Source organism: Dreissena polymorpha, chromosome 3, assembly GCF_020536995.1.
Source record: "Dreissena polymorpha isolate Duluth1 chromosome 3, UMN_Dpol_1.0, whole genome shotgun sequence".
NCBI lineage: Eukaryota > Metazoa > Mollusca > Bivalvia > Myida > Dreissenidae > Dreissena > Dreissena polymorpha.
Genome location: NC_068357.1, coordinates 81,678,016 through 81,703,029, shown reverse-complemented (window position 1 = coordinate 81,703,029; position 25,014 = coordinate 81,678,016). Strand labels below are relative to the sequence as shown.

The following is a 25,014-nucleotide window of genomic DNA, read 5'->3' as shown; positions in this document are numbered from 1 at the left end:
ATTAAGCCCGGTTTTCCCAGTGCGAGACCAATATACTACCTACACTACACTACAGGTATGACAACGTCACGGCCTTATCGAGGTTCTAAAATAAAATGTAAGCATGTGACAGTGTATCGTCACGAGACGCAGTAATTTAAACTTCATTATAGATATAAGAATGTTAAATAAAAGGGAGTTATCAAAAGATTACATAACAATGATATATACCTGATTTGATCAGATAAAGCTCACGTTGTACTAACACACCAAAATGAAGCTGATAATATTAATAAAATAACGAACTTGTCCTGAATGTGGTGATTTGTGATCTGGGAGTCGGACGGACAATATGATTAAATACTTCCTCTTCGCTCTTGGGGTGCACTTGGCAGGTATTTATATATTTTCAAAGATATTTTATATAACCTCCAAGTTATTGTTTACTTTTGAAAGCAATTATTACGGAGAAATTAATAGATGTATATCATAATTCATGAGTGTTTTTTTAACATTTGTCAATTAAATTATTTTACTATATTAGCATAACCACCTTAACGTAAATGTGTTTTGTTGGATGGGGAAAATACATATAGTATGACTTGTTGTGTTATTCAAATACATGATATTTGTATTAAAAACATTTGCGTGAGAAGAAATTGGCCTTCCATTTTATACGCATCGTTTCAATCGTAATTAATAATGTTAATCTGAAATCGTCACATTGGGATTTGCTTTATAAAGTTTATTGTACATGGATTTAAATTAAAATAAATATACATGCTCAAAAGTACCGCGGAGTTTGACCAGGTGTCTTTAAACGTATATTGCGTACCAGGCTACATTGTTGTTTACATGTACATAGGAGTAACCAGTGTATTTTTAAATAATACCTAAACCGACAACTATCAATTGAGCGATATTTACACACGGTGACCGACTCACCGATTTTGTCATGTTTGTTTTACTAAATGTAGCACTTGTTGCTGGTACCCTAAAGTAGATTTGTTTTTGAAGTATACTTCAGCGCACACTTTGTTTGTTATAAAGTGATTTTAAACGTTAATTAAGTTTGTTTTAAATATACGCTAAGAATTAGACTAAACAAGAAATATTTTTTTAAAAGATATTCGGCGTATATCCTGACTTTGAAATAAAAGTAGACAATTTATTGCTATAAGTTATTAAATAAAAAACAAAGGTTTAAGTATTGTTGTGTTCTTTTATCACCTAAAAGTCGCCTATCCACTGCATGAAATGTTTGTTGTGCACGTATATTTTACCACACCGTCATGTTCATAGATAGAAATTTACTACACATCATATGATTCATCACCTGGCTTTATATATTTAAATCTTCGTCATCGATACATTTGATATTTGATACGCAGTTTTCTTTCCGCACATTCTAATAACAATAAACATCCGCGTTGATATCTTGAAGACAATATATCAACATTAGGCGTGTATTGCTTGTACATTCCGTCGTCGTCTGATGATTAACTGACCAAGCACTAACCCTGACGGTTTTGGCGATGGCATTTACTGGTAATGCGTAATTGTAAGTGGGCCAAAATGTGTGTCTATGTTTCGTTTGAACGTGCAGCGAGCAGTCCGCATTTCCCTAAACTGAGCAGTGTTACACCCAATACTACAAAGACGCGGTGATATAGTCTATGATCCGGGGAATTATGCTAAAATCAGCCAATGAAACGAATGGAGTATATTCATTTGGGTCTGCTGACATTATGTCAAGGTCATTAAAGGTGAAAAGCTGAGTTAAACAGCTCTGCCGAAAAAGTTATGTTTTTTAGTCGTTTAATTGCCAACACGCATCAGAAAAACTACTAAAATACTCACAGTGAAGGGAATGAAAGTAATGTTCTAAAAACATTATTCTTCTGGAAAACTAATTAATGATGTGGGTGAAAAGAATTACGTTCCACAAGCATTCATTGATGTTTATACCATTAAATATGAACGGCACATAGTTGTCTGGCGGACAACAGTCAGTTTGGGAATTGAGAATTTATTTCTCAACTCTAGAAACTATGAAAATTTAATGTGTTGTTTTGCCGGTTTATCGTCTGCAACGTGTACGTGCTTATCTCCCCTTCAGTGTGCGACTATGCCAAGTACGCGGAGTTCATCATTAACCAGGCCGAGAACGACACGTTCGTCCGTCTGTTTGCCGAGCACGTCAAGCTGTTCCAGGACGATGACTCGCAGGTATGAATCGCGTTCTTCATTTTTTTACATTAATAGACGCTCCACACAGGTAGGATTTGGGGATACGAGTCTTAGATTTCTTCACGTTTTTGTTCTCCATATGATTTTGTTTCATGTACGAGTGCTACGTATATTTTGATATATAACCATTAATATAACTTCAATACATCTTATAATTTAAGCGACTTCTTAAAAACATGTAAATCGTGAAGAGCTGTGGTCAGTAAAGCAGCGTGCGTTTTGTGTGTTGTGGCAAACCGAAATCCGGGTGTAGTATACTCCAGCAATATATGTATCCCGGAAAAAACAACTTTTTGGAAAAACCCACTAATCTGCTGGTACAAATAAACATGACCCATTTATAATCCTTTCAAAATCACGCACCGTATCAACCGTTATTATTTAAAGGAAGCTATCATTGGTTGATATAATGGACCAGCGTTGTTTGTACCGGGGTGATTAGTGGGTTTTTCTAAACTCGTGCTTTTCCGGGATCAGTCTATCATGGTTTACTGTCAATACCACTTAAAATCCTAACTTTTCACGTTGTGCAGGCTATAAATTACTATATTATACTGCCGTTGTAGGTGAAACCAAAGGCAGGTTTAGAATTCCCGTGTCAGAAGTTTGTCGGGCCTGCAAGGCGGTCAACGACAGGTAACCGTGAAAATACCCTTGCATTTTGCATCAAGATGTTCACTTATCTAGCACTATGACATGTATGTCCATCTAAAGAATTATGATCATTTAGTAATGGCTTCATCTCGATTTCCTCTATGTAAATATAATGCATTATATTATAAGTAGACGCGTGTAAAGAAACGAGATCAGTTTGTAAATGTAAACATCACATATCGCGGATTTTCATGGCGTCAATTATGGAAATATTACAATTTCACTTCACGTGATGGAGCGAGGTTTTTCGATTTAGTAAATCTGCCCGTTTTATATATTGGTTTTACGCCTTGTTTCCAGTGCACAACCTCCAGCCGACGGACGTCAAGGTCGTCGGCGCGCTCGGGGACTCAATCACGGTAAGAGGTTTCCTTAGCCTCGTTTTCAGCTTAGAAAAGAAAGTTCCGGGTTATTTCAATTTAGATTATTTTTATTGAGGGACTTGAATTTGACGAATTTTAAAACGGTGTCTGTATTCAAAACATAGTGTAATCGTTATATTCCTATAACAGAATCCGAAATAACACCCCTGACCAAGAAAATTATAAAATATTGGTTCCTAGTTTATCAAAATCAGTAAAATAATAAAGGCTTTGTAACTTTTGTGATAGATACCGATAATTCGGAAAATACGTCGTCAAGTGCAAACAGAGCGCAAAAATATATAATATTAAACAGTTCCTTAATATAATCTTAAAAACGAAAATCGATGTAGTACATCAAGATTTATATTGAATCGTTGTATTCAACTTTATTTCGATCTACGTATGTATTTGTTGTTTTCTATTTACAATTAAAGCAATCTCGTGAACACAATGACTGTTAATTTGTAAAGAATTATATTTTGGACGACTTTATATTACACATGTATTAACAGTTTATTCGTATCATGGCATAGCTGGGTTAATATGTTTTTTCTTTTTCCATAATTGCAGTGACATGAATACGGTAGAGTTAAAAACTGTCTTTAGTTTAAGCCTATTCATTTTAGTTCGATTGCATTGAAAGCCTAAGGCTTATTGAAACTCTCTCGAGTCCGTTTCCTGTGACTAAGAACCAGTACTTGGTGTACGTCGGGGAGATCGCAAGAACGACTGTGATGATCCAACCGGTGACCTCCCGGGCGTTAGGCGGGCACCATATCCACTACGCCACACTGTCTTTACAAAAATGTACATTCTAAGAGATAGGAACATATTTTAAATACGAGTGAGAAAGATATCGTTCCGGATGTCGAGCATGTCGAGTCCGCACGGGAAAATCACGAATGAAACGTTCCGTTGTTTTAGTATTTCCCCGAGTGCACGTGTTGCTTGGAAGCTCACTATTGCAATTTTCAGGCAGGGACGGGTATTTCCGCCGAAACGGTTCTCGGGTTACTGCAGGAGGTACGGGGGCGCTCTTGGAGGTAACGCCTGCCAATATATAACCAGTTATATAAGATCCGTCCGCGACTAGTTTGAAGCGTCCAGTCTTTTATTTATTGACTCCCTGATTAGTTTTCATTGTTCGCTTATTTATTGGGTATTTATAGCACATGAAACTTCGCTTTAATAGGATTTACATTATTATAGTTCGACGCATACATATGAACGTGTTTATTAATAAATACCGATTTATTGAAAAAACAGAACTTCGATAAAATTTATCCAGTCGATTAAATACTGAAACAAATTAAATTTAAACGATGTCTCGGTACTACATCGCAATCTGCATAACTTCAAATGCCGATACATAAAGCCTTATCAGAAACCACACATTGTCCAGACATAAAGAAAAGACAAGACGATTCAAAGCAGTCGCTGTTCACTGAAGTTATGTTCTTGTCCATTAACGATTGGCACTGCCCCGGTACATTTCAGGCAGGAACTGGCATCAAGGCTAAGACGGTCATCGGGTTACTGAAGCAAGACCGAGGTCTTTCCTGGAGGTATATGGTTTGTATATCGGATTACTGAAGCAAGACCGATGTCTTTCCTGGAGGTATATAGTTTGTATATCGGGTTACTGAAGCAAGACCGATGTCTCATCTGGAGGTATATAGTTTGTATATCGGGTTACTGAAGCAAGACCGAGGTCTCTCCTGGGGGTATATAGATTGTATATCGGGTTACTGAAGCAAGACCGAGGTCTCTCCTGGAGGTATATAGTTTGTATATCGGGTTACTGAAGCAAGACCGATGTCTTTCCTGGAGGTATATAGTTTGTTTATCGGGTTACTGAAGCAAGACCGATGTCTCATCTGGAGGTATATAGTTTGTATATCGGGCTACTGAAGCAAGACCGATATCTCTCATTGAGGTATATAGTATGTATATCGGGTTACTGAAGAAAGACCGAGGTCTCTCCTGGGGGTATATAGTTTGTATATCGGGTTACTGAAGCAAGAACGATGTCTCTCCTGGAGGTATATAGTTTGTATATCGGGTTACTGAAGCAAGACCGAGGTCTCTCCTGGAGGTATATAGTTTGTATATCGGGTTACTGAAGCAAGACCGAGGTCTCTGCTAGAGGTATATAGTTTGTATATTTGTGAATCACTATGTACAAACTCGTTTACAATAGAAGTAAGTAGCACTCAACCAGCAGGCACCTGACCTTATTTGCTTCAAAAATGTGTGTCGCAAGCCCGTGCATTTGAGACACTGTGCGGCTTCTTTGCGTTGTACTTGCGTCTCCCGTCCAGTGTACGTTCTCCGCACGGTTTTGTATGGTCTAACATTGTCCTTCGGATCTTCAGACGCGCTTACGCCGCTTGTGCATTTGGTCTGCTGTTAAGGCAACCGCAGTTGTCTGTGACGGAGGCTTTTCTTCATCGAAAGGTCCAAAACTGTGTTACATCAGTAATCATTTTCAAAAAGAACAGTGGTTATATAAGTGTGTTCATACCTTGATACGGTTAACGGACAATGTGATGAAAGTAATCTAATAACCTTTGCTAGTCAGCACACCGTAATGGACCATATCGGCTGTTAATCACACAACATAAGGCGACTGATTACAAGGGTTGGGATTACACACACAAAACATTTGAACCTCGCTATGGGAAAAGGTTATTTAATGCATGTGAGGAAAGTGTCGTCCCAGATAAGCTTGTGTAGTCCGGCCACACTATTCGAGAACGAAATTTCTCGCCTAAACTTGATTTTCGCTAAGAAGAGGCTTTCTTTAAACGAAAAATACCATTAAAGCGCCAAGAGTCGTCTCTGATTAGCCCGTGCAGACTGCAAAGGCTAATATGGGACGAGAGTTTGGGAACATTCGTTAAACCCCGTTGTCCCAGAACGAGGCTCATTTATACATGTATATTTAACACGTGGACGAGATAGTTACCTTCGCTGATGTTAATAACCGGACACAACAAGGTCGACATCGAACGTCAACTTCTAATGAAGGACTATTTAATCACATCTATTAATTGTTTACCCGGATAAAGAGATAAAATATTACATTAAAATCTATGTATCACCCAGGATGGCACGATGTAGTTTAGAAACTCGACCAAATAGATAACAAAGTTGACGCTTAATAAGTCGTTTATGTAATGTCTATTTATAATAGGCTATTGTTGATTACCTGTACACGTATAATTGATGTTCTTTAAACGTATAAGGGCACACTTTGTTTTCGCTATTTCAAATATATTAAGGACCAAACCACTAAGATATATGTGGCCAGTGGCTCGTGGGACCCAAATAATTTCCACCAATGCTTGTTTAAGTGCAACTTATTTTGAACAAATACCGGTACTCCGTTCACGCATCTCTTTAAAACTTCGATAACAAGTTATTGTTTTAAATATCGTGAATCAATTCATATGTTTACGTTATTTATAATTATGTAACGACACGAAAACGAAATTGCAGAAATGTAAAATTGAACTAAGCGGAATACACTCAACACTTGCTTTAGCCATTGTTTTCGGACATGCCATAGTGTAAAATTTAATGAGAATGTTTCTATTTGCAGCGTCGGTGGAGACAAGTCCATTGTTGAAGATGAAACACTTCCAAGTGAGTATTAATAGGTGTCTTTGCATTTGTGTACAAGTTAATTTATGGTAAAATATGCATTCCGTGCTAATGGTTAAGGCACACTTTGTCTAAATGTTGTGCGGCGAACATACGCTTCAATAAAGTATTGTATTCTCTATATAAATACAGAAGCTATCTTAATGAAAAATATAATGGTAAGCTAGAAAAGGACAGTGGTAGCTAAGTTTGCTATTGTACACAAATACTAATATGTCTCCGTAATATACGAACTGCACTACACTATCATATTGATACTTATTATTTTATTGGGATCCAAATATCATCTATCGAGATAATTTTGACTCTTAAAAATAAAATGATCGACACAGCCAAGTTACCCATATACCCGCCAACAATTCAAACTGCATTTTGGTAATAAGTTTAATCTCATGAAAACATGTTAAGGCGCGTTCATAAAGTGTCTTAAAAAAGCTACGCCCTTGACGACCATGCTACTCGTTAACTAATTATATAAAGACGGTTTACTCAAGTTATTTTATATAAATGGATATACAATATTAACACTATTTTATTGGTAGAGATACCGCCAATCTTAGCGATGCTTCTCTACAATATCATCGTCTTTTCATAAAGATATTTTCCATTAGTCTCAGCTAGTTCAATCTTCCATTATTTTCGAGAAGTGTTTAAACGTGTGTGTTATTTTGGAATCCTGTCGATTCTTAAAAATAACCTAAGCATGTGTACGTTCCTAAAAAAAAACAAACCATGTGTTGTTATTTCTAGACATGATGAAGGTATACAACCCGGAAGTGCGTGGGTTCTCCAAAGGCTGGGGCCCGGTCTGGCTCGAGTCCGTCTCTCACCTTAACTTGGCGAACCCCGGGGATGTGTCGGAGTAAGTCGGGACAACAAAGCTTTTATTAACTAAAATAACGACTAATAATGACGATGTGCTCAGAAAGACGCGAACTTTACGTAAAGGCATGCTATTCATGCTTATATAACGCATTTAAAGCCACACACCTTGAAATGAAATACATGTCAATCAATACATATAAATGCTGTTTGAAAGTGTGCAAAAAAAAACACTAAGAAGTTTATTTTATACATGTATGTTGAAAAAAAAAAACATAATAATTTTAACACGCATGCTTTTTAAACGAACTTTAATAAATAAAATTGCATACTTATAAATATTGCATGCGTGAGTGTTGATTGTCACTCCTATATGACATGTTGGGATAAAACAGTAGTTACAGTAAAACAGTAGTTATGTGAAAATAACGCATTATCTCGAAGCCATTTTGGTTGCATTCTGATATTAAGGCTGTGAGAAAACCGGGCTAAATGCATGTTCGTAAAGTGTGGTCCTAGATTAACCTGTGCAGTCCACACAGGCTAATCAAGGACAACACTTTCCGCCTTAACTGGATTTTCGTTTTTACAAGAGACTAAAAATAAACAAAAAAGTACGCACACGCGGAAATTCTCGTCTCTGACTAGCTGCGGACACTTTACGATCACCTGCATTAAGCCAAGTTTTCTAAGTACGAGGTTCCTTTGCTATCAGGGACATACCGGCCCAGGCGGTGAAGCTGGTGGACCGAATGAAGGCGGATAAGACCATCAACTTCCAGGAGGACTGGAAGGTCATCACGCTGTTCATCGGCGGCAACGACCTCTGTTCCTATTGCGAGGACAAGGTACTGGTAGCCTGCGTGTGAGCGAGTATTGCGAAGTTTATGAGGTTCTTCGGTGCCTGGTGCTGCATTATGTAGCACCCGGAATGTGTCCTAGTACTTCTACCAAATTAACTATTTGACTCACAAAAGTTCGGCCGAAATCTGAATTATATGTTTAATTTCTATATCTTTTTGTTCGTTTTTACTGAAAGATATTTTAAACTTTTCTATGGTATTGTGTTGTGGGGTGAAGCCGTGAAGCAAAATTACCCGTAGCGAACCCCAACTGTCCGGTATGATGAAAAAAAAACAATCCCGCATGCTTCCGGGAGAGGGGCTTGAACCCGGCGTGAAGCACGTGAACCAACCACTGCGATAAACGTGTTGATATAAATCTTAGTGTTTTAAAATTTCACCCGATTTATTGAAGCTTGATTGCATTAAAAGCCCATGTCTCTAAGAGACACGCTTGAGAGTGTTTCCTGGGAAGAACCAGTACTTGATGTGTTGCTAACAGTCTTGAGACCACGCACCGGTACCTTACGGTCGAAAAGAGGAAAAGATATTCCGTTGTACTGTTGCGGCCTAATACTGATACTGGATAAGCTGTTTTTGATACTAATGATGAAGATATCGTTTGTTGGTTTGTGTGTGTGTGTGCGTATGGGGGGGGGGATTGCGATAATGATGGTTATTTTGATGACAATAAATATGAAATTTATTATAACATTAAATATATGTGTATTCAAGATATACGTGGATTCATTTATTTAATAATAATTACAAATTAGCCGTCTCTATGAAAACGTGGCTTAAAGCATGTGCGTAAAGTGTCGTTCCAGATTAGCACGTGAAGTCCGCACAGGCACATCAGGGAAGAAATTTCCGTTTGTGTTGTATTTTTCGATTAAGTCAATCCTTAACGAAAGTCCAGTTTTTGCGAAAAGTGTCGTCCCTGATTAGCCTGTGCGGAGCAGGGCTCATAATTGTTTTGTTTTTTATTCAGTCCAAGTACAGTGCCGAGAGCTACGTTGCCAATATTAAGACCGCCCTAGACTATCTCCATGCCAACGTGCCACGCACGTTCGTGAATCTCGTGCAGATCCTCGACGTCGCCATGGTGAAGAATCTGAACGCGGGCTTCATCTGCTCTACACTCCACAGGTCTGTCGGTTTCCTGTGCATGCTACATACGCTTACATTCATATTGACGCCGATGAAAATCCTCTGACAGCAAATGAGCCTCGCGTAAAAAAAAACTTTGTACGAAAGACAATCTATGTTCATAACACTTCGGAAAGTACATGTTTTATTTATTTCAACGTACCGGTAATTTTACAATATGCCAGGTTCCTGTGCGACTGCGCTGCGTTCCCGGCGAACGCCGAGGCGGAAGCGGAACTAGTGGCGGAGACGCAGCGCTACCGGGACCTCACCCAGGCGCTAGTGGACACCGGGCGCTATGACACCCGGGACGACTTCACAGTGATCGTGCAGCCATTCTTTACGGCTACAAGTCCTCCACTCAAGGTCTGCACATGCCGGAAATGTCAGATAGCGAAACAAATATAGCCCCATTTGTTTGTTTTGCAATGATTTAAACTAAAATATTTTATTAAAGAGTAAGAGAGTTAAAACCGAACAAGCATAACTAACACGTGTTCCCCAAACATCCGTAGTAATATTGGTATATCATCTACTGATACCGCATCTCAGCATGTCAAACACGCCTGCCAGTTTTATACCTTTACCATAGAAACGTACAAACTATTATTAACCCATTTATGCCTAGCGTCTAGAAAAAATGCCTTGGCAAACAGCGTAGATGATGCGGCGTCTCATCAGGGTCTACGCTGTTTGCTTAAAGGAATTTCTGTAAGAAATATTCTAAATATAGAAATAAATATACTAGACATCTCTAATTTTGGAAATAAACTGATCCCATTTAGAAGGATGGGAGAGTCCATTAGGCATAAATGGGTTAATAGTCTAAGCAGTGGAGTAGAATATTCATAGTGGATTATGGTTTCCGCTCCTCAGGCTGGCACGAATGAGATAGATCTTAGCTACTTCTCCCCGGACTGTTTCCACCTCAGCGAGAAGGGGCACAGGGCCGCCGCGGACGGGCTCTGGAACAACATGGTATGCGGCCTCCTTACGCCCTTCATATATTTCCTTTATAAAAGAGACGTCTAGAAAAAACATCCCAGTCAAGCAACCATAAACCTAGTTATTACTGCCATATAAATAACGGAAAGCAGCAGTGGGTATTAAGTCTTAATAGTGTTACAAGTTTTCGCCTTCATTTCGAAAATCGGTCGCATTTCCATGCGACGAGAAAGACAGATGCCACTGTATATCTCTACAATCCTCACAAATTATGTGCCTTAGTAGTTCACACTTTTGCATCTGTGCTTTCCCAGTACAATCCAATATCGATGCATCGCCTGCACAATTCAAATACTACGAACTTTCATAAGTTAAGTATGTCTAAATCTGAACTATTGACCAATGCAATACTCAATGGCGTGACCATCTGCAGTAAAGGGGCGCAACAGTCTATTTATTGTTAAGGATTTATGCTAGTACTACAAGTTTTTCACAGTTAAAATAATACTCGAACATGTTGGTATTGTTCAGATTGAGCCAGTGGCTGCCAAGCGGCGATCCTGGACCCCCGGAGAGCTCGTGGAATGTCCATCATCGGTAAGAGAGGGGCATATTGATATCCATACGTACTAAGAAATTTAATGCGTATATTTATGAAACTAATTGTTTTCCGACCGCCTGTGTGTGCTGTGTGTTTAAATTGGGACGTAGGATGATTCGAACATATTCAATTAAAAACGGATGAAAAGATGTACATCGTGTATGAACTTGCTGACAAGTAAGCTACACACTACAGTATCAATTATTAGAGCTTTCCCCTTCTCAAAGACAAATATTTTTCTCTAAGTCTTTGCCCTTCTTTACGTTGACCTCAATAAAGGCAATTTTCCCTAACTTGCAAGTTTACAATGGACAATTTATTTGCCTTTTTCATTGTTGTCGATATTTTTCTCCGTACTGAAAGGAAAGGTCCCCCCACCACAAAAAAACCCACACAAAACAAACACCTTGACAATAGCCATTGTATGTCTTTCAGGCGCACCCATACTTTTACACATACAAGAACAGCAATACCGCTCAGGCACAACGATCTGCAAATGGCAACTTTGCAGCCAAGCTCAACACACAAACCGGAAACACGCACAACACTAAAACCGGAAGTTCGTCCACCTCCGCAGCAACCGTTTCCATAGTAGCGGTCGCCATGGTTTGCATCGTTCTTGCCCTGGTGGGAGCTCTCGTGTGGAGACGCGTGAAGAAGTCCGAGAGGATAGTTTTGTGGCGTCAACCTGGGTCCGAGTACAATAAAATATAATCTTGGCACTTTGAAAATTGACAAAATTAATTGTGATTGGATTTGTGCAATACTTACTTAAAATGAAAATTCAGAAATTAGCATAGTATGTATTATAGTAGCCTAGCAGTATTAAGTTATGTCATTACTTTGTTGAACCTTACCCCAAATCTATCAATATTTTACCTATATCTTTAGTATATGACGTGGTCGGACAACTAGGTTACTACTAGTAGATAAGCAATTGATAATTCTTATCAATCGTATTGATCAGCTTTTGTTCAGCGTAGATACAACATAGTTATAACTAATAACTATCCATGTACACTTTAAGGATATGTTTTGTTCCTGGACCTTCTTCAGCAAATACAAAAAATAATAGGCTCAATAACGCCTTATTAATACATGGTTGTTAATATGAATTGAAAAAGAGAACCAATTGCTGGTATGCATTTATTACGTTACCAATCATTCTTTAACAATTGAACACTCAGGACTTCAAAAAGTATACTTTTATTTGTTAAGTTTATCTATAATATGTTGTGATGATACAATTGATATTATATTTTATTAATATGTTTTAAAGTTACTAATAAAATATAAATGAACATCCTTATTAGATGTTTTCATTAAACAACAGCGTTAACAAAACAATATTATAACATTTTGAAACATTTGTCAACATTAACATGTCCATTTTTCCAGGAAACATAACTTGTGCAACTATGAAAGTTTACTTTATGTATCACAAACAATGGGCTTAACCCTTTCAGTGCGGGAACCGAATTTTGAAGGCCTTTGCAAACAGTTTGGATCCAGATGAGACGCCACAGAACGTGGCGTCTCATCTGGATCCAAACTGTTTGCTATTCTGATAGTATTCTTTGAAAAAAACCGAAGAAAATGCTAATTTTAGAAGTTCAGCAGACGACATTTTAGCAGAAGACAAATTTCCCAGCATGCAAAGGGTTAAACAATCAGTACCAGTATTTAACAAGGCTCCCTCTGACTCAAAATGTTCTGTAGCTAAATTTACATTTTTATGTCTTAATTCTTATTATTTAGGATACTTTATGGGTGATAATGTAGAAAACCTTGTAGCCAAATGGAATTTTAGTAGCCAAATTTCCTTATTTGTAGCCATTGGCTAAGTTGGCAAATGGCAGAGTAAACCCTGGGTAAATACAAATATTCTATAAAATCTGCAGATGCATGTTGTAAGGTATCAACAAAACAAAGAATCAAACATAAACAATTACGAGCTGCATTTCGGGATGAGCTGACCACTCAGCTCTCCATGTTACCATTAAATACACCAATACCTGTACATCCAAATACATGCACACAAATGCTTACATTGAAATGATTTTTTTACAGATATAAAATGAATACGAAATACTCAATATTTGGCTTGCCTAGATGAGGACAATTGAGTTTTGTTTCCTCCGGGAAAAAACAGAATTGTGTATATTTTTTGCATTTGCCCAAAATGTTTAACTCCAGTAAATGAGTGAATGAAGATGAATGAGCTAACCAAGGAAGATTGCTTTACTTCAAACAAATGAGGGATGACATAATATTTGACCAATCTAGAAGTCTGACTGAATGGCTTGCAGGTAATAAAGTCACATGAGGACAATTGAAAGTCATTAATATCCACACATGAACAAGTAATTAAATGATTTACATTTACATATTGATTTTCATAACATTTAATTGTGTACTCGACTTAATGAAATAGGAAATGCATGCATGAAAGAATGAAAAAGCTACTAGTTAATGACAATGAAAATAGCAGAAATATATCAATGAATACAATTAATGAATGTATAAATGAACAATTATCAAAGAATTAATGAACCGAAGCCGATAAGAAACTCACGGTTGCTTCAAAAGTGACTGAGGAATATTGCAGACGCCACATGTTGTAATATCAGGCAAATTGATACTATCAATAAATTAAGACCATGGCTGTTTTGAACAGATGTACATGGATTTAAACCTTTCCAACTCAGAGGCAAAGTGAAATTGGCTATGTGCAATAGGCATAAAACCAAAAATAGCCTGCAAGTAACTCGCAGCCTGTTCAGGTTTTATGTTGTTTGCTGCTAATCAGTATCTAAGGTTTGGAAATGAAGCCTTTAAAACTTGAATCTAGTAAGACAGGTATTTAATTAAATTGAACTTTCTAAGGTACTACAGATGCGTCAAAATACGTATCTAAGTGGTACTGGGTTAAAAGACTTTGTACAGGACCACTCTTCACTTGTTGATACCAAAAAGTATGTTGTGATTTCAGAGATTTTCACTTTTATTTTGATATACAAAGCTAAAGAAATAAATTGACTCTCTAGGATTGTTGTCAGTTCTAAATTGAAAGCCATGATTTTAACAAATTGTGTGAAGAACCATAGTTTGATATCACAAACCAAAAAAGCGCACTGGTTCCAAGAGAGGTTTTTAAGAGTTATTGTGCTACATAAGTATGGTACTTTGTTACCCCAGGGCTTGGCAATTTTTAACCCCAAAGGCCCAATTTTATCAAATTTAGAAGACTACTAAATGATGTTGCATACCAAATATGAAACCAGTGGACCTTGTGGTGTCAGATACATTTTTTTTGCTAATAGAGTTATTTAGTAATCATGATTTTATAGTCATACAAGTTTAAAAAGGGGCGTACTTTCTGTAATGTTTAATGTAGAATGAAACAAGAGATGTATTTGTCAGAAACACAATGCCCCCTATTGTGCCCCTTGAAGCCATAAATTTGACCTTTGACCTTGAAGGATGACCTTGACCTTTCACAAATCAAATTGTTCAGCTCCGTGAGATACACATGCATGCCAAATATCAAGTTGCTATGTTCAATATTAAAAAAAGTTATGACCAAACTTTAACGAAGGTTACAGTTTTAGGAAAGAAAAATACAATGATATTTGACATTTGACCTTGAAGGATGACCTTGACTTTTCACCACTCAAAATGTGCAGCTCCATGAGATACAAATGCATGCCAAATATGAAGTTGCTATCTTCAATATTGCAAAAGTTATAAAACTTAAACCAAGGTTAAAATTTTGGGAAATACACATACAATGACTGACTGACACAATGACAGACCGACAGGCCAAAAACAACATACCCCCGATCTTTCGATCCGAGGGCATAAAAAATCACAATGCATAGCTTATATGATAAGGAAACTGCCTGAAAGTTGAAATGTTGTACTCTGAAAATAGTAGGAGAAGTATGATTCTACTGACAGATGGGCAGACAGACGGTCAAAGGCCATTTGAGCATACCCCCTTTACGAAAAATGTTAATGAACAAATTAACCAATTAACCAGTAAATATTAATGACTTGCCCTTAAAGGTAAAATGCACTTGTAGCCGCCATTCTTGCTTAACCCTTTCCCACTCACAAGCAAAGTGAAAATGGCTAAATACAAAACAGCATAAAACCAGAACAGCCTTCAAGTAACCCGCAGTCTGTTCAATCTTTTATGCTGTTTGCTGCTCATCAGTATCTAACGATTGAAAATAAAGAGTTTAAAACTTATTTCTAGTAAGAAAGGTCTTTAATTAACATTAACTTTCTAAGGGACTACAAATGCTTCAAAAAACGTACCTAAGTGTTACTGGGTTAAATAAATTAGTTACTGATGGTTTGTTTATCTGGAGAAATATTATCAATTCTGTGTACAAAATACAGTTCATTAGGCTTATTTGTCAAATAAAATTGGCAAGAACATGTGATGGTACTCATTTTAATGAAAATGTGTGACAAGCAATCAAGTAAATGTCCACAACTAAACTGTGATGTTCATGTACAAGAAACCATACTATTCTTATTGATGGATTGAGTGATAAATTGAACGTTATTAATCCATCATAAATCCTCCATGGGTCAGTAGAAGAATGTAACTAGTTGAATAACTCTCTTTCATTGAAACATTAAAACAAACCAATTGATGAACGTGTAGAAAGCAGTGGTAGTTAATTAACAGAAAAATGGGTTGAAACGACATAAACATTGTTCTAAGAAGAATAAGCTATGTTTTGTACCACAATCTCAGGATATATACACATAACAAGTTGATCTGAAAATCCAAGCATCACAAATATTTAGTTTTTTATATGCTGAATACATACAAAGTTGTTCTGAAAATAACATGTTTAAAAACCTTTTTTAATTCACAGTAATTAAAATTATTAAGTAGATATAACCGTGTACTAACTTAACACCATTGAAATTAAAAGTTTCAGCTACTCTAGAATTGATAAAATAAACAATTAATTTTCCACTATTTTGAGTGCCACCGTTAATCTCTCCCATTTACAGTTACAAGTCATCAAACTCCACTGTTGGTAAAATATTTTCTTCATTTGTCTATTAATATTCTTCAATCATCAATATATTTTCTTCAAACGTCAATTAATAATATTCAATATAAAAATAATTACTTAAACCGGCCATCTATAATCTTCGATCATCAACATATGTTCTCCAACCTCCACTCTATTACCTTCAAACATCAATATATAATCTTCAACTGTCGATCATTTTCATTATTTGTCCACATCATATTTCAGATTACACCATTTTCACTAGTGCGTTTCCTCTTTCTACAAACTATGGTTCTTCCAACATTCAATCTGTGAATCACCTATAGGCACTCAGTCGTTGCTGTCTTTTTTTAATAGCATTTGGTTTTGAAACACAATTCAATCTCTGTTCACCATATTAATAAATCCACATTTGCGTTTCTGACACATAGTTTGTCCCACAAAGGCAGGCTTGAGTCTTCCTCCATTGTTGTTACAACATACTCAACAGGAAATGTTCCCAGTTGCCATGAATATATTTGCATGAAAAGAAAAGCAATTATTAGCATGTGTACTGTAGATTAACGACATCTAATAGTAACTAACAACACAATAATATTAAGATAAAAATACTACAAACATGCACAAAAGGTTTTCCATGTATATTTTACTTTGTTGATCGGTAATACAACTAAATAGTTGGAGCAAATAAACAACGAGAAAAACATACAGCATTAAGGTCAATTATTAACAAAATGTCATATTAGCCCTAAAAAACTATAATGTTATCGATACTAGATTTATTACTCACGTCTCCCTCTTGTTTGAAAAAAGATTTAATACAATTTAATGCCCTGTTACTTACCAGAACAGAGTGAATAAAGCAAATGAATTAAACAATTCATATTTACAACTCATCTACAGTACACATGCTTAAGAGTCAAAACTCAGATATAGAAGCTGAACTCTCGTCAGACTGAGGCCGATAAGACTTCAAGAGTTGTTTCAATCTTAGCACGTTGGGTCGGAGCATGCTCCACTTCCCGTTCCGGTTGAGCTGTTCAGAGTCTGAGGCCATCACATTTATAATAGTGTAGTGTTTCCTTGGTTGACCGACACCTCAACTAATTTGCTGCAGTTTTTTTGCCGTCTTTGGCCACACCAATGGCTGGAGTTTGACTGGAAAAGACAAGACATGAGCCACGCTATGGGTATACAAGGCTTGATGCATTCCCCACAGGATATTCAGGGACGACACATCAGCTTTATGGTATTTTTCGCTTGAAAGAGGTCTCTTCTTAGTTCATCCAGTCCAGGCAGAGTGTGTCATCCCTGATTAGCACAGGCTTATCAGGGATGACAATTTATGCAAATGCATTAATCCCAGTTTTCCAAAAGTGAGGCTCATATAAATTATCAAACCTTATGCAAGAAAGGTCACACGACAAGGTAAACAGTTTACTAATAAGAACAAGACGGGGAAAGATAATAAGAAACTGAAAGTTCTGGAGACAGGGTGGAGCAACACTAATGTTAACCCTTTCAGTGCGGGAACCGAATTTTAAAGGCCTTTGCAAACAGTTTGGATCCAGATGAGACGCCACAGAACGTGGCGTCTCATCTGGATCCAAACTGTTTGCTATTCTGATAGTATTCTTTGAAAAAATCGAAGAAAATGCTAATTTTAGAAATTCTGCAGACGACATTTTAGCAGACGACAAATTTCCCAGCATGCAAAGGGTTAATAGCTTTATGGTCGTCTTTCCCTCATGTCCTGAACTGAACAGACTTTCATTTCAAAGGTTGGACATTTGAATATTTACATTTTGATTTTGAAAAATCAAATAAGTCTATTTTATCATGAAACAACATTTTTTTATTCAGGATTACAAGCGAAATTAAAATGGCTTAATTTGCATGCATAAACAACATAAAAATCTCAGACACACATGATCACATTCAGATTGGCATTTAGATACCGGTATATCATCATCTCTACACAATTATTCCAAATGAACTGTTTATTTATGAATATGAAAACACTGACAGACGATTGAGCACTTCAAACCTGGATTCTTTCTTCTCTGTTGACGCCCATTTGAGCTTGTCCTTGCCAGGCAACGGGGGATGAAAGAACTGGCAGGTGCCCTTTGACATACACCCAATACCATAGCGACACGGCTGGAAACAATCCAAGTACAATTTATCATTCAGCCTTGCTCTATGAAAATAGGGCTTAATGCTTGTGCATAAAGTTCCCTCTTGGATAAGCCTATGTAGTTTGCATATGCTGATAATTGAAGACAATTTCCACTTTTATTGTATCTTTCGATTAAAGGAAGTCTCCAGATTAGGCAAAGACAGTTGTCTCTGATTAACCCTTTGCATGCTGGGAAATTTGTCGTCTGCTAAAATGTCGTCTGCTGAATTTCTAAAATTCGCATTTTCTTCGATTTTTTTCAAAGAATACTATCAGAATAGCAAACAGTTTGGATCCTGATGAGACGCCACATTCTGTGGCGTCTCATCTGGATCCAAACTGTTTGCAAAGGCCTTAAAAATTCGGTTCTCGCATTGTAAGGGTTAACATGTGCAAACTACACAGACTAATCTGGGACAACAATTTACGCACATGCATCGAGCCCTGCTTTCCAAAAGCGTGGTCCAATTAGATTTAAGAGTAAACAACAATTAATTAATATTTGCAAATGAATATTTGAACAGTTGATATAGTTTTGAAATTACTAAAGATGTTACCATCTTATCAATTTGCTTTTGAGTATTTTTTTAAATCTTTATTTTGTGGAAGAACACCTTAAAACACGTAATTGTCAATTAAGAATTTTCAACGGCAAAATAAGTTAATACTTTTCTGGGTTAAATACAAGTAATCATGAGAAATTAATCTATAATTCAATGTCATTGTTCATCGGCATACCTTTGGGTGAGTGAATGGACAGCTCATGTTGTTGCAGTTTGGATAGAACCTACATTGCTTGATCTGAGGTCTAGGGGAATACATCTGTGGCAGGGCTGGTAGGGAAGAATGGCTGCATTGGCACCTGTACAACTGGAAACAAACACAAAATACAAGCGAGCCTCTCATTAAATGCCAAAGAAATGTCCCCATTAATATATTGTTTGAAACCATAAACATTGACAATACAACTGAGCACAGTCTAAAAAAAGCCCAATGAAAAAATGGTGTACAATCATTGTTTTACAATTCTTGACCAAGGGAGGTAAACAAATGTCACTCAGCAAATTATCCATACCAAGAATTGATATAATCATCTATTTTAAGGCTTTAAATAAATTCTGCAAACTAGAGCTTTGTCACAAACAGCGCTAAAAGCCCAACACCACTTTTTCAGCCATATTTAATAGCACATGACTCACTTCAGCTATATGCTAGCAAATAACTCACTTCAGCTATGTGCTTATAGCAGATAATTCAGGTGAAATGGATCATTGTCATGAACAAATGTCTTGCATTTGTATGCTTCATGGTGATGACTTTTACAATGTCAAATTTAATACCTTGAGAAATGTTCAAGTACTATGCTCCACAAACTAAAGCGGATAGACGAACCAACAAGCAGACAGAGTGACTCCTATATACCCCTTCCCTCAGGGGGTATTATTGTGGATTCCTTTAATCTTTGACATGAAATTTTGAAGATTTTTGAAATTGGGGCAGATTTGTGGGATGTCTAAAGTGTGGATGAAAGAAAAAAAGGTTCTGACAAAGTTAAATGAATATTTTAATTTCAAAGTTAAGAGGACCTACAAAAATCCTTAAAATATGTCCAAAGAATAATATTGGTTTTATAGTATTATACATACTTTTGTGTATGACGGTTGGCCCAAAGCTCCTCTTGCTAGAATGGGTATATGGGCAGTCATGCCTGGTGCACTGTGCATCAAACCTGCAGTTGGGGTGGATGTACATGCACTTGTCCCCAAACTTGCACAGGGGAAACATCCTGCAAAAAATGTCTTGTTTTATTTATGTATGAATACAGCTGAGGAACTCCTGATCTTCAACATCTATTAAAATCCCTGTAGGGTTAGTAATTAGAAATTACTTTTATATTTTATGTGTATTTATACAATTAGTATTCCTGATTGATGGCAAATTGTCCCTTCAATATTTTACCCAGCAACATGTGATATCCACAAATGTTAAACATTTGTTGGACGTTACATCATAAGAAAAGTTCACAGCGCACACTCACTTGCAAGGCACTGAGGGGTGTATGTACTGGCACGTGTTTCCATTGGCACAGGCTGGCCAGAATCTGCATCTCTCCAGGATCCGAGGGGACTCTGGAGGGGACTTGAGGGGGCTTCCTGCACTGGGGGCCTCCTCCTCACCCTCCTCCTCATCTATGAATAGTAGGGATGGCAAAATTATTCGAATAATCGAATATTCGATTGAATGGTCAGCATTCGAATAATAAAAATGATATTCGCATATTCGCATTTTTTTCTAAACGTAATTCCGCCAATATTTAATGAACTGCGAACCGCTTACTAAAAAGCAACCGAAATCACTTTGGAGTTACATGTTTGACGTGACGTTCGTCGTGTCAAACTGATAACGCGGCCCGTATCAGTGTTGATTGCGCAATGCAATATACACGCTCTAAGAAAGGCCCCGACTGTTGTTTGCCAATGGGGTGCCAATTAACGGTTTCAATTGACTGGCGAATAATAATTAAGTTTTGTGATAACAGTATGTACAGCCATTAAAATGTGTGAATTACTCAAATCACGCAATGCAATATACTAACTATAAGAAAGAACCCGAACTGTTGTTTGTCAATTAGGTACCAATTAAGGGCTTCAATTTACTTGCGAATAATAATGAAGTTTTTGTGATCACAGTTTGAACAGACATTTAAATATGTGAATTACTCAAAAGTAACAGATTATATAAATTTAACAATCATCAAGGAATCATTATTCAAATCTGAAAATGCCACCAGCCCCTTCTGCAGTATGGAATACTTTACACGGTCTGTGGATAAGAAGACCGCAACGTGTAATGTGTGTAAACTTAGTTTTACATATGCGCGGTCTGCTACAAATCTGTGGAATCATTAAAAAATAACATTCTATGACACAATGTTTTTCATTCTATTTGTGCCCGATCACAGTATCGGTCATAGCATTAGTCGACAGCGATACAATTATTCGATAGCAACGTTAATAAACAGCCTCGTATTTAGCAAACAGATATAACTTACAAACCAATGGAAATTAATACATAACAAGGTAAAATCAATCCAGCCGTTTTATGCGAATATTCGAATATTCGATTGAATGAATTTGCGAACATTCGAATACCGATATTGGTATTCGATGCCATCCCTAATGAATAGTGAACAAATGAGCCTTGTTCTGGGATAACTGCATTTAGCATATGTGCTTAAAATGATGTCCCAGATTTGCCTGTGAAGGACTGTACATGCAAATCTGGGGCGACACTTTACGCAGATGCATTAAGCGCATTTTTCCAAGAAAAAGACACTAATATATTAACACTGTATTATGTGAAGTCAGGATAAAGGGAGAAAAAAAATGGACATCATTTTGGTGATTTTCTTGGGCCAGCATTTTGAGTTAAGAGGGTAATTTTTCAGTTAAACAGAAACTCTTAAAATATTCGTTTTCATAAGCTTTTTTCACTTTTAGTACGTGACCTTTTGACAAAAGAGCAAACTGCCCTGTTCAAATCCAAGCTGAAGCGTTGAAGCACATGACAAGTAAAACTGCCACAACACATTCATTTTCAATTAAAACACATTGATTGCACAGGATTCGCATTTTGCACAAAGAAATAACACACCGACAAAAGTAAATCAAAATAAATTCTACATTACTACCATCACTGTCTTTCAAACTGATATTGAAAGGCCTGATTTTGGGAGGCCCTAACTGCTTCACAGAGTTCACAGGAGCCTCAGGGAGTTTCACAGGCTGGATTTTCTCCTTTACCACAGGTTTCACTGTCTGTATATACAATAGAACATATTCAGAGAGGGTAATCACATGATAGGCAGTCAAGACGGCAGCATCCATGCCAAGACATTTATTTTTCGCCGTTTTATACCCTTTATTACTTTTGTTTATTTTTAAATGACGCTCATTCTCCAGCCATATTAGTAAAAGGTGATAAGCGTTTATTTCGTATTAAAATTGGCTTTAATCTGGACTTTACTCCCCAGGAATTTGCTTAGTGGTGCTGTAATTAAGTCATCACAATTAGAAATTTTGCAGTGAGCAAAGTCAAGATATAGAGAGTATATTAATACAAAATAAACGCTAGTAACTTTGTTGCTGATATGGATGCCTGCCTCAGCATGTACGTGGCCATCTTGACTATCATGTGATTACCCCCTCTAACATTGTTATCGCATTGCAAAATATGTGCAGATTTATTCCACTGAGATTTTGGTATCTCTGAATATGCCACACATTTATTATGCTACTTCAACAGAATGTTACGTCATACAGACGAGTCGACTATTCCCCATGACAGTGAAATGTCTCAAATATCATCAATACTTTTGGTAGACTCAACAATAATAATACACACTGAATGACTGCAAATGTTCTCAATTTTCCACCTAGTCTCAACTTAAAATATTGACCAATAACACTGCTTGTATTCCATTAATTTAATTATTAAATATGAAGAGCTTCGTCAGAAATTTGACAAACACTCCAACATCACTTTGTCAGCTTTTCCAGGGCAAATAACTGAAATGTGATGATCACTTTGGATGAGAACATAATTCATGTGCTTAAAGTGTCTTTCAAGATAAGACTGTGCAGTCTTTACAGGCTAATCAGGGACTTTTGGCTTTCATTTAATTTTTTACATAAAGGAAGTCTCTTCTAAACAAAAATCAAGTGTATTTGGAAAGTGTTGTAAGTGATTAGCCTGTGTGGAATGCACAGGCTAATCTGTGATGACACTTTACGCACATGCATTAAGCTTTTTATCAGAGCAAAACTTAATTGGGCTTAAGGAAGTTAGTCGCCATAGTGACTGAACCAACCACCACCTGCACAGGATGGCTCCTGGTCTCAGGTACTGTTGACAGCAAACCGGGATCCATTCCGTCCAAAGTCACAATGAATTGGGGCTCAGAAGGAGTTACACTGTAAATGACAATACATAATTTCTTTAACAAGATTTAGAGAGTGGACAATGTTTTTGACCAAATATAAATTTGCATTAAATCTATTCTGTAATATTATAAAAGACACAAACAGCCTGTTTAGAAAACAAGTAAATGATTGTTGTTCTTAAGCAGTTGCATCCCTTTGCATGTTTGGAAAATAGGTCAATTAGAACACCAGCTTTGATTGGTTCAAAACTGTCCACCTCCTTTCATAACTAAACTACCTCTGAATTATAACTCCAGGATTGGCTGGTTATATTCTGGCATATTGCATGTAAAATATTTGTTTTCCAAACTGTATAGTTAAGAATGCAGACTCAGGGGATGGCAAGTTTCAAATTGTCATTTTTGGGCATTTTAAATGCCCTAGCAGGGCCAGACTAGCCTTTGATAAAACAAGCTTGCCTGATTGTATTGTTCTATCACTATTGAGAGCATGTATATGGCATTTTTCACCTGATAGAATCAAGTTACCTCACAAAAGCGTATGGTTGAATGTTTTTAAAACTCACTGAATATACTGACTTGCATTCCGCAAAACCCAATTATTCTCTTTACAAAATATGCTAAATCATTCACTCTGGTCAGGAACAGTTACACCAGGAATACACCACTTGTTTATTTCTGAAACAATTGAATCTTAATTCTAAACATACAACATACATTAAGGACAACTTAAGACCAAAAGATTCAAATATAAATGCCTCACCGTATATCATCCTTGAAGCGTTCATATCGGAGGTCGTCATTCAGTTCATTCAGGTCCAGTATGGTCTCATTGGTCTCATCCAGCAGCTGCCGAATCTCAGGGTCTGATTGGATAGCAGCATATAGCCAACAAACTGATGTAAGATTTCGATATCAGCATTTAACCAACAAACTTATGAAAGATTTTGATATCAGCATTTAACCAACAAACTGATGATGATTTTGATATCAGCATTTTACCAACAAACTGATGACAATTTTGATAGCAGCATTTTACCAACAAACTGATGAAAGACTTTGATATCAGCATTTTACCATCAAACTGATGAAAATTGTGATATCAGCATTTTACCAACAAAATGATGAAAGATTTTGATACCAGCATTTTACCAACAAAATGATGTGAGATTTTGATACCAGCATTTTACCAACAAACTGATGAGAGATTTTGATACCAGCATTTTAACAACAAACTGATGAAAGATTTTGATATCAGCATTTTAACAACAAAACTGATGAGATTTTGATACCAGCATTTTACCAACAAACTGATGAGAGATTTTGATATCCGCATTTTACCAACAAACTGACAACCATTTTAATATCACCATCTTACCAACAAACTGATGAAATATTGAAATATTTTGATATTAGAATTTTACCAACAAACTCATTTACTAATGAAAAAAATGATATCAGCATTTTACAAACAAACTGATGAAAGAGTTTTATATCAGCATTTTACCAACAAACAGACAACAATTTTGATATCAGGTTTTTTTTACAACAAACTGATGAAAGATTTTGAAATCAGCA

The 25,014-nt window shown here is 36.7% G+C and overlaps 2 protein-coding genes across 6 annotated transcripts in view; one reads left to right on the top strand and one right to left on the bottom strand.

The window, feature by feature from the left end:
* The first annotated feature begins 157 nt into the window (after positions 1-157).
* Positions 158-12,576, top strand: LOC127874965 (phospholipase B1, membrane-associated-like). Of its 4 annotated transcripts, none has more exons than XM_052419689.1 (14): positions 158-374; positions 2,099-2,208; positions 2,796-2,865; positions 3,184-3,242; positions 4,746-4,800; positions 5,331-5,343; positions 6,853-6,896; positions 7,665-7,776; positions 8,452-8,584; positions 9,570-9,727; positions 9,913-10,093; positions 10,604-10,705; positions 11,204-11,269; positions 11,709-12,576. In XM_052419689.1, the coding sequence occupies exons 1-14, from the start codon at positions 332-334 to the stop codon at positions 11,985-11,987; spliced, it is 1,425 nt and encodes a 474-aa protein (XP_052275649.1). In that variant the 5' UTR covers positions 158-331; the 3' UTR covers positions 11,988-12,576. The 4 variants fall into 4 exon arrangements, with proteins under 4 accessions (XP_052275649.1, XP_052275650.1, XP_052275648.1 ...); XM_052419690.1 differs by lacking the exon at positions 5,331-5,343 and adding an exon at positions 5,013-5,025; XM_052419688.1 differs by lacking the exon at positions 5,331-5,343 and having other exon boundaries at positions 162-374; positions 4,746-4,813.
* Positions 12,577-18,362: 5,786 nt separating this feature from the next.
* LOC127874958 (zinc finger CCCH domain-containing protein 14-like) overlaps positions 18,363-25,014 on the bottom strand; it is a 40,002-nt gene continuing 33,350 nt past the window's right edge. Inside the window, exons 13-19 of one of the 2 annotated variants that reach the window (XM_052419667.1) lie at positions 24,200-24,302; positions 23,371-23,467; positions 22,183-22,312; positions 20,533-20,683; positions 20,141-20,280; positions 19,233-19,364; positions 18,363-18,475 (exon numbers count right to left, since the gene is read on the bottom strand). In XM_052419667.1, the coding sequence (XP_052275627.1) occupies positions 19,303-19,364; positions 20,141-20,280; positions 20,533-20,683; positions 22,183-22,312; positions 23,371-23,467; positions 24,200-24,302 (683 nt within the window). In that variant the 3' untranslated portion in view covers positions 18,363-18,475; positions 19,233-19,302. The remainder of the gene's footprint in view (positions 18,476-19,232; positions 19,365-20,140; positions 20,281-20,532; positions 20,684-22,182; positions 22,313-23,370; positions 23,468-24,199; positions 24,303-25,014) is intronic. The other variant, XM_052419668.1, reaches the window with a different exon arrangement.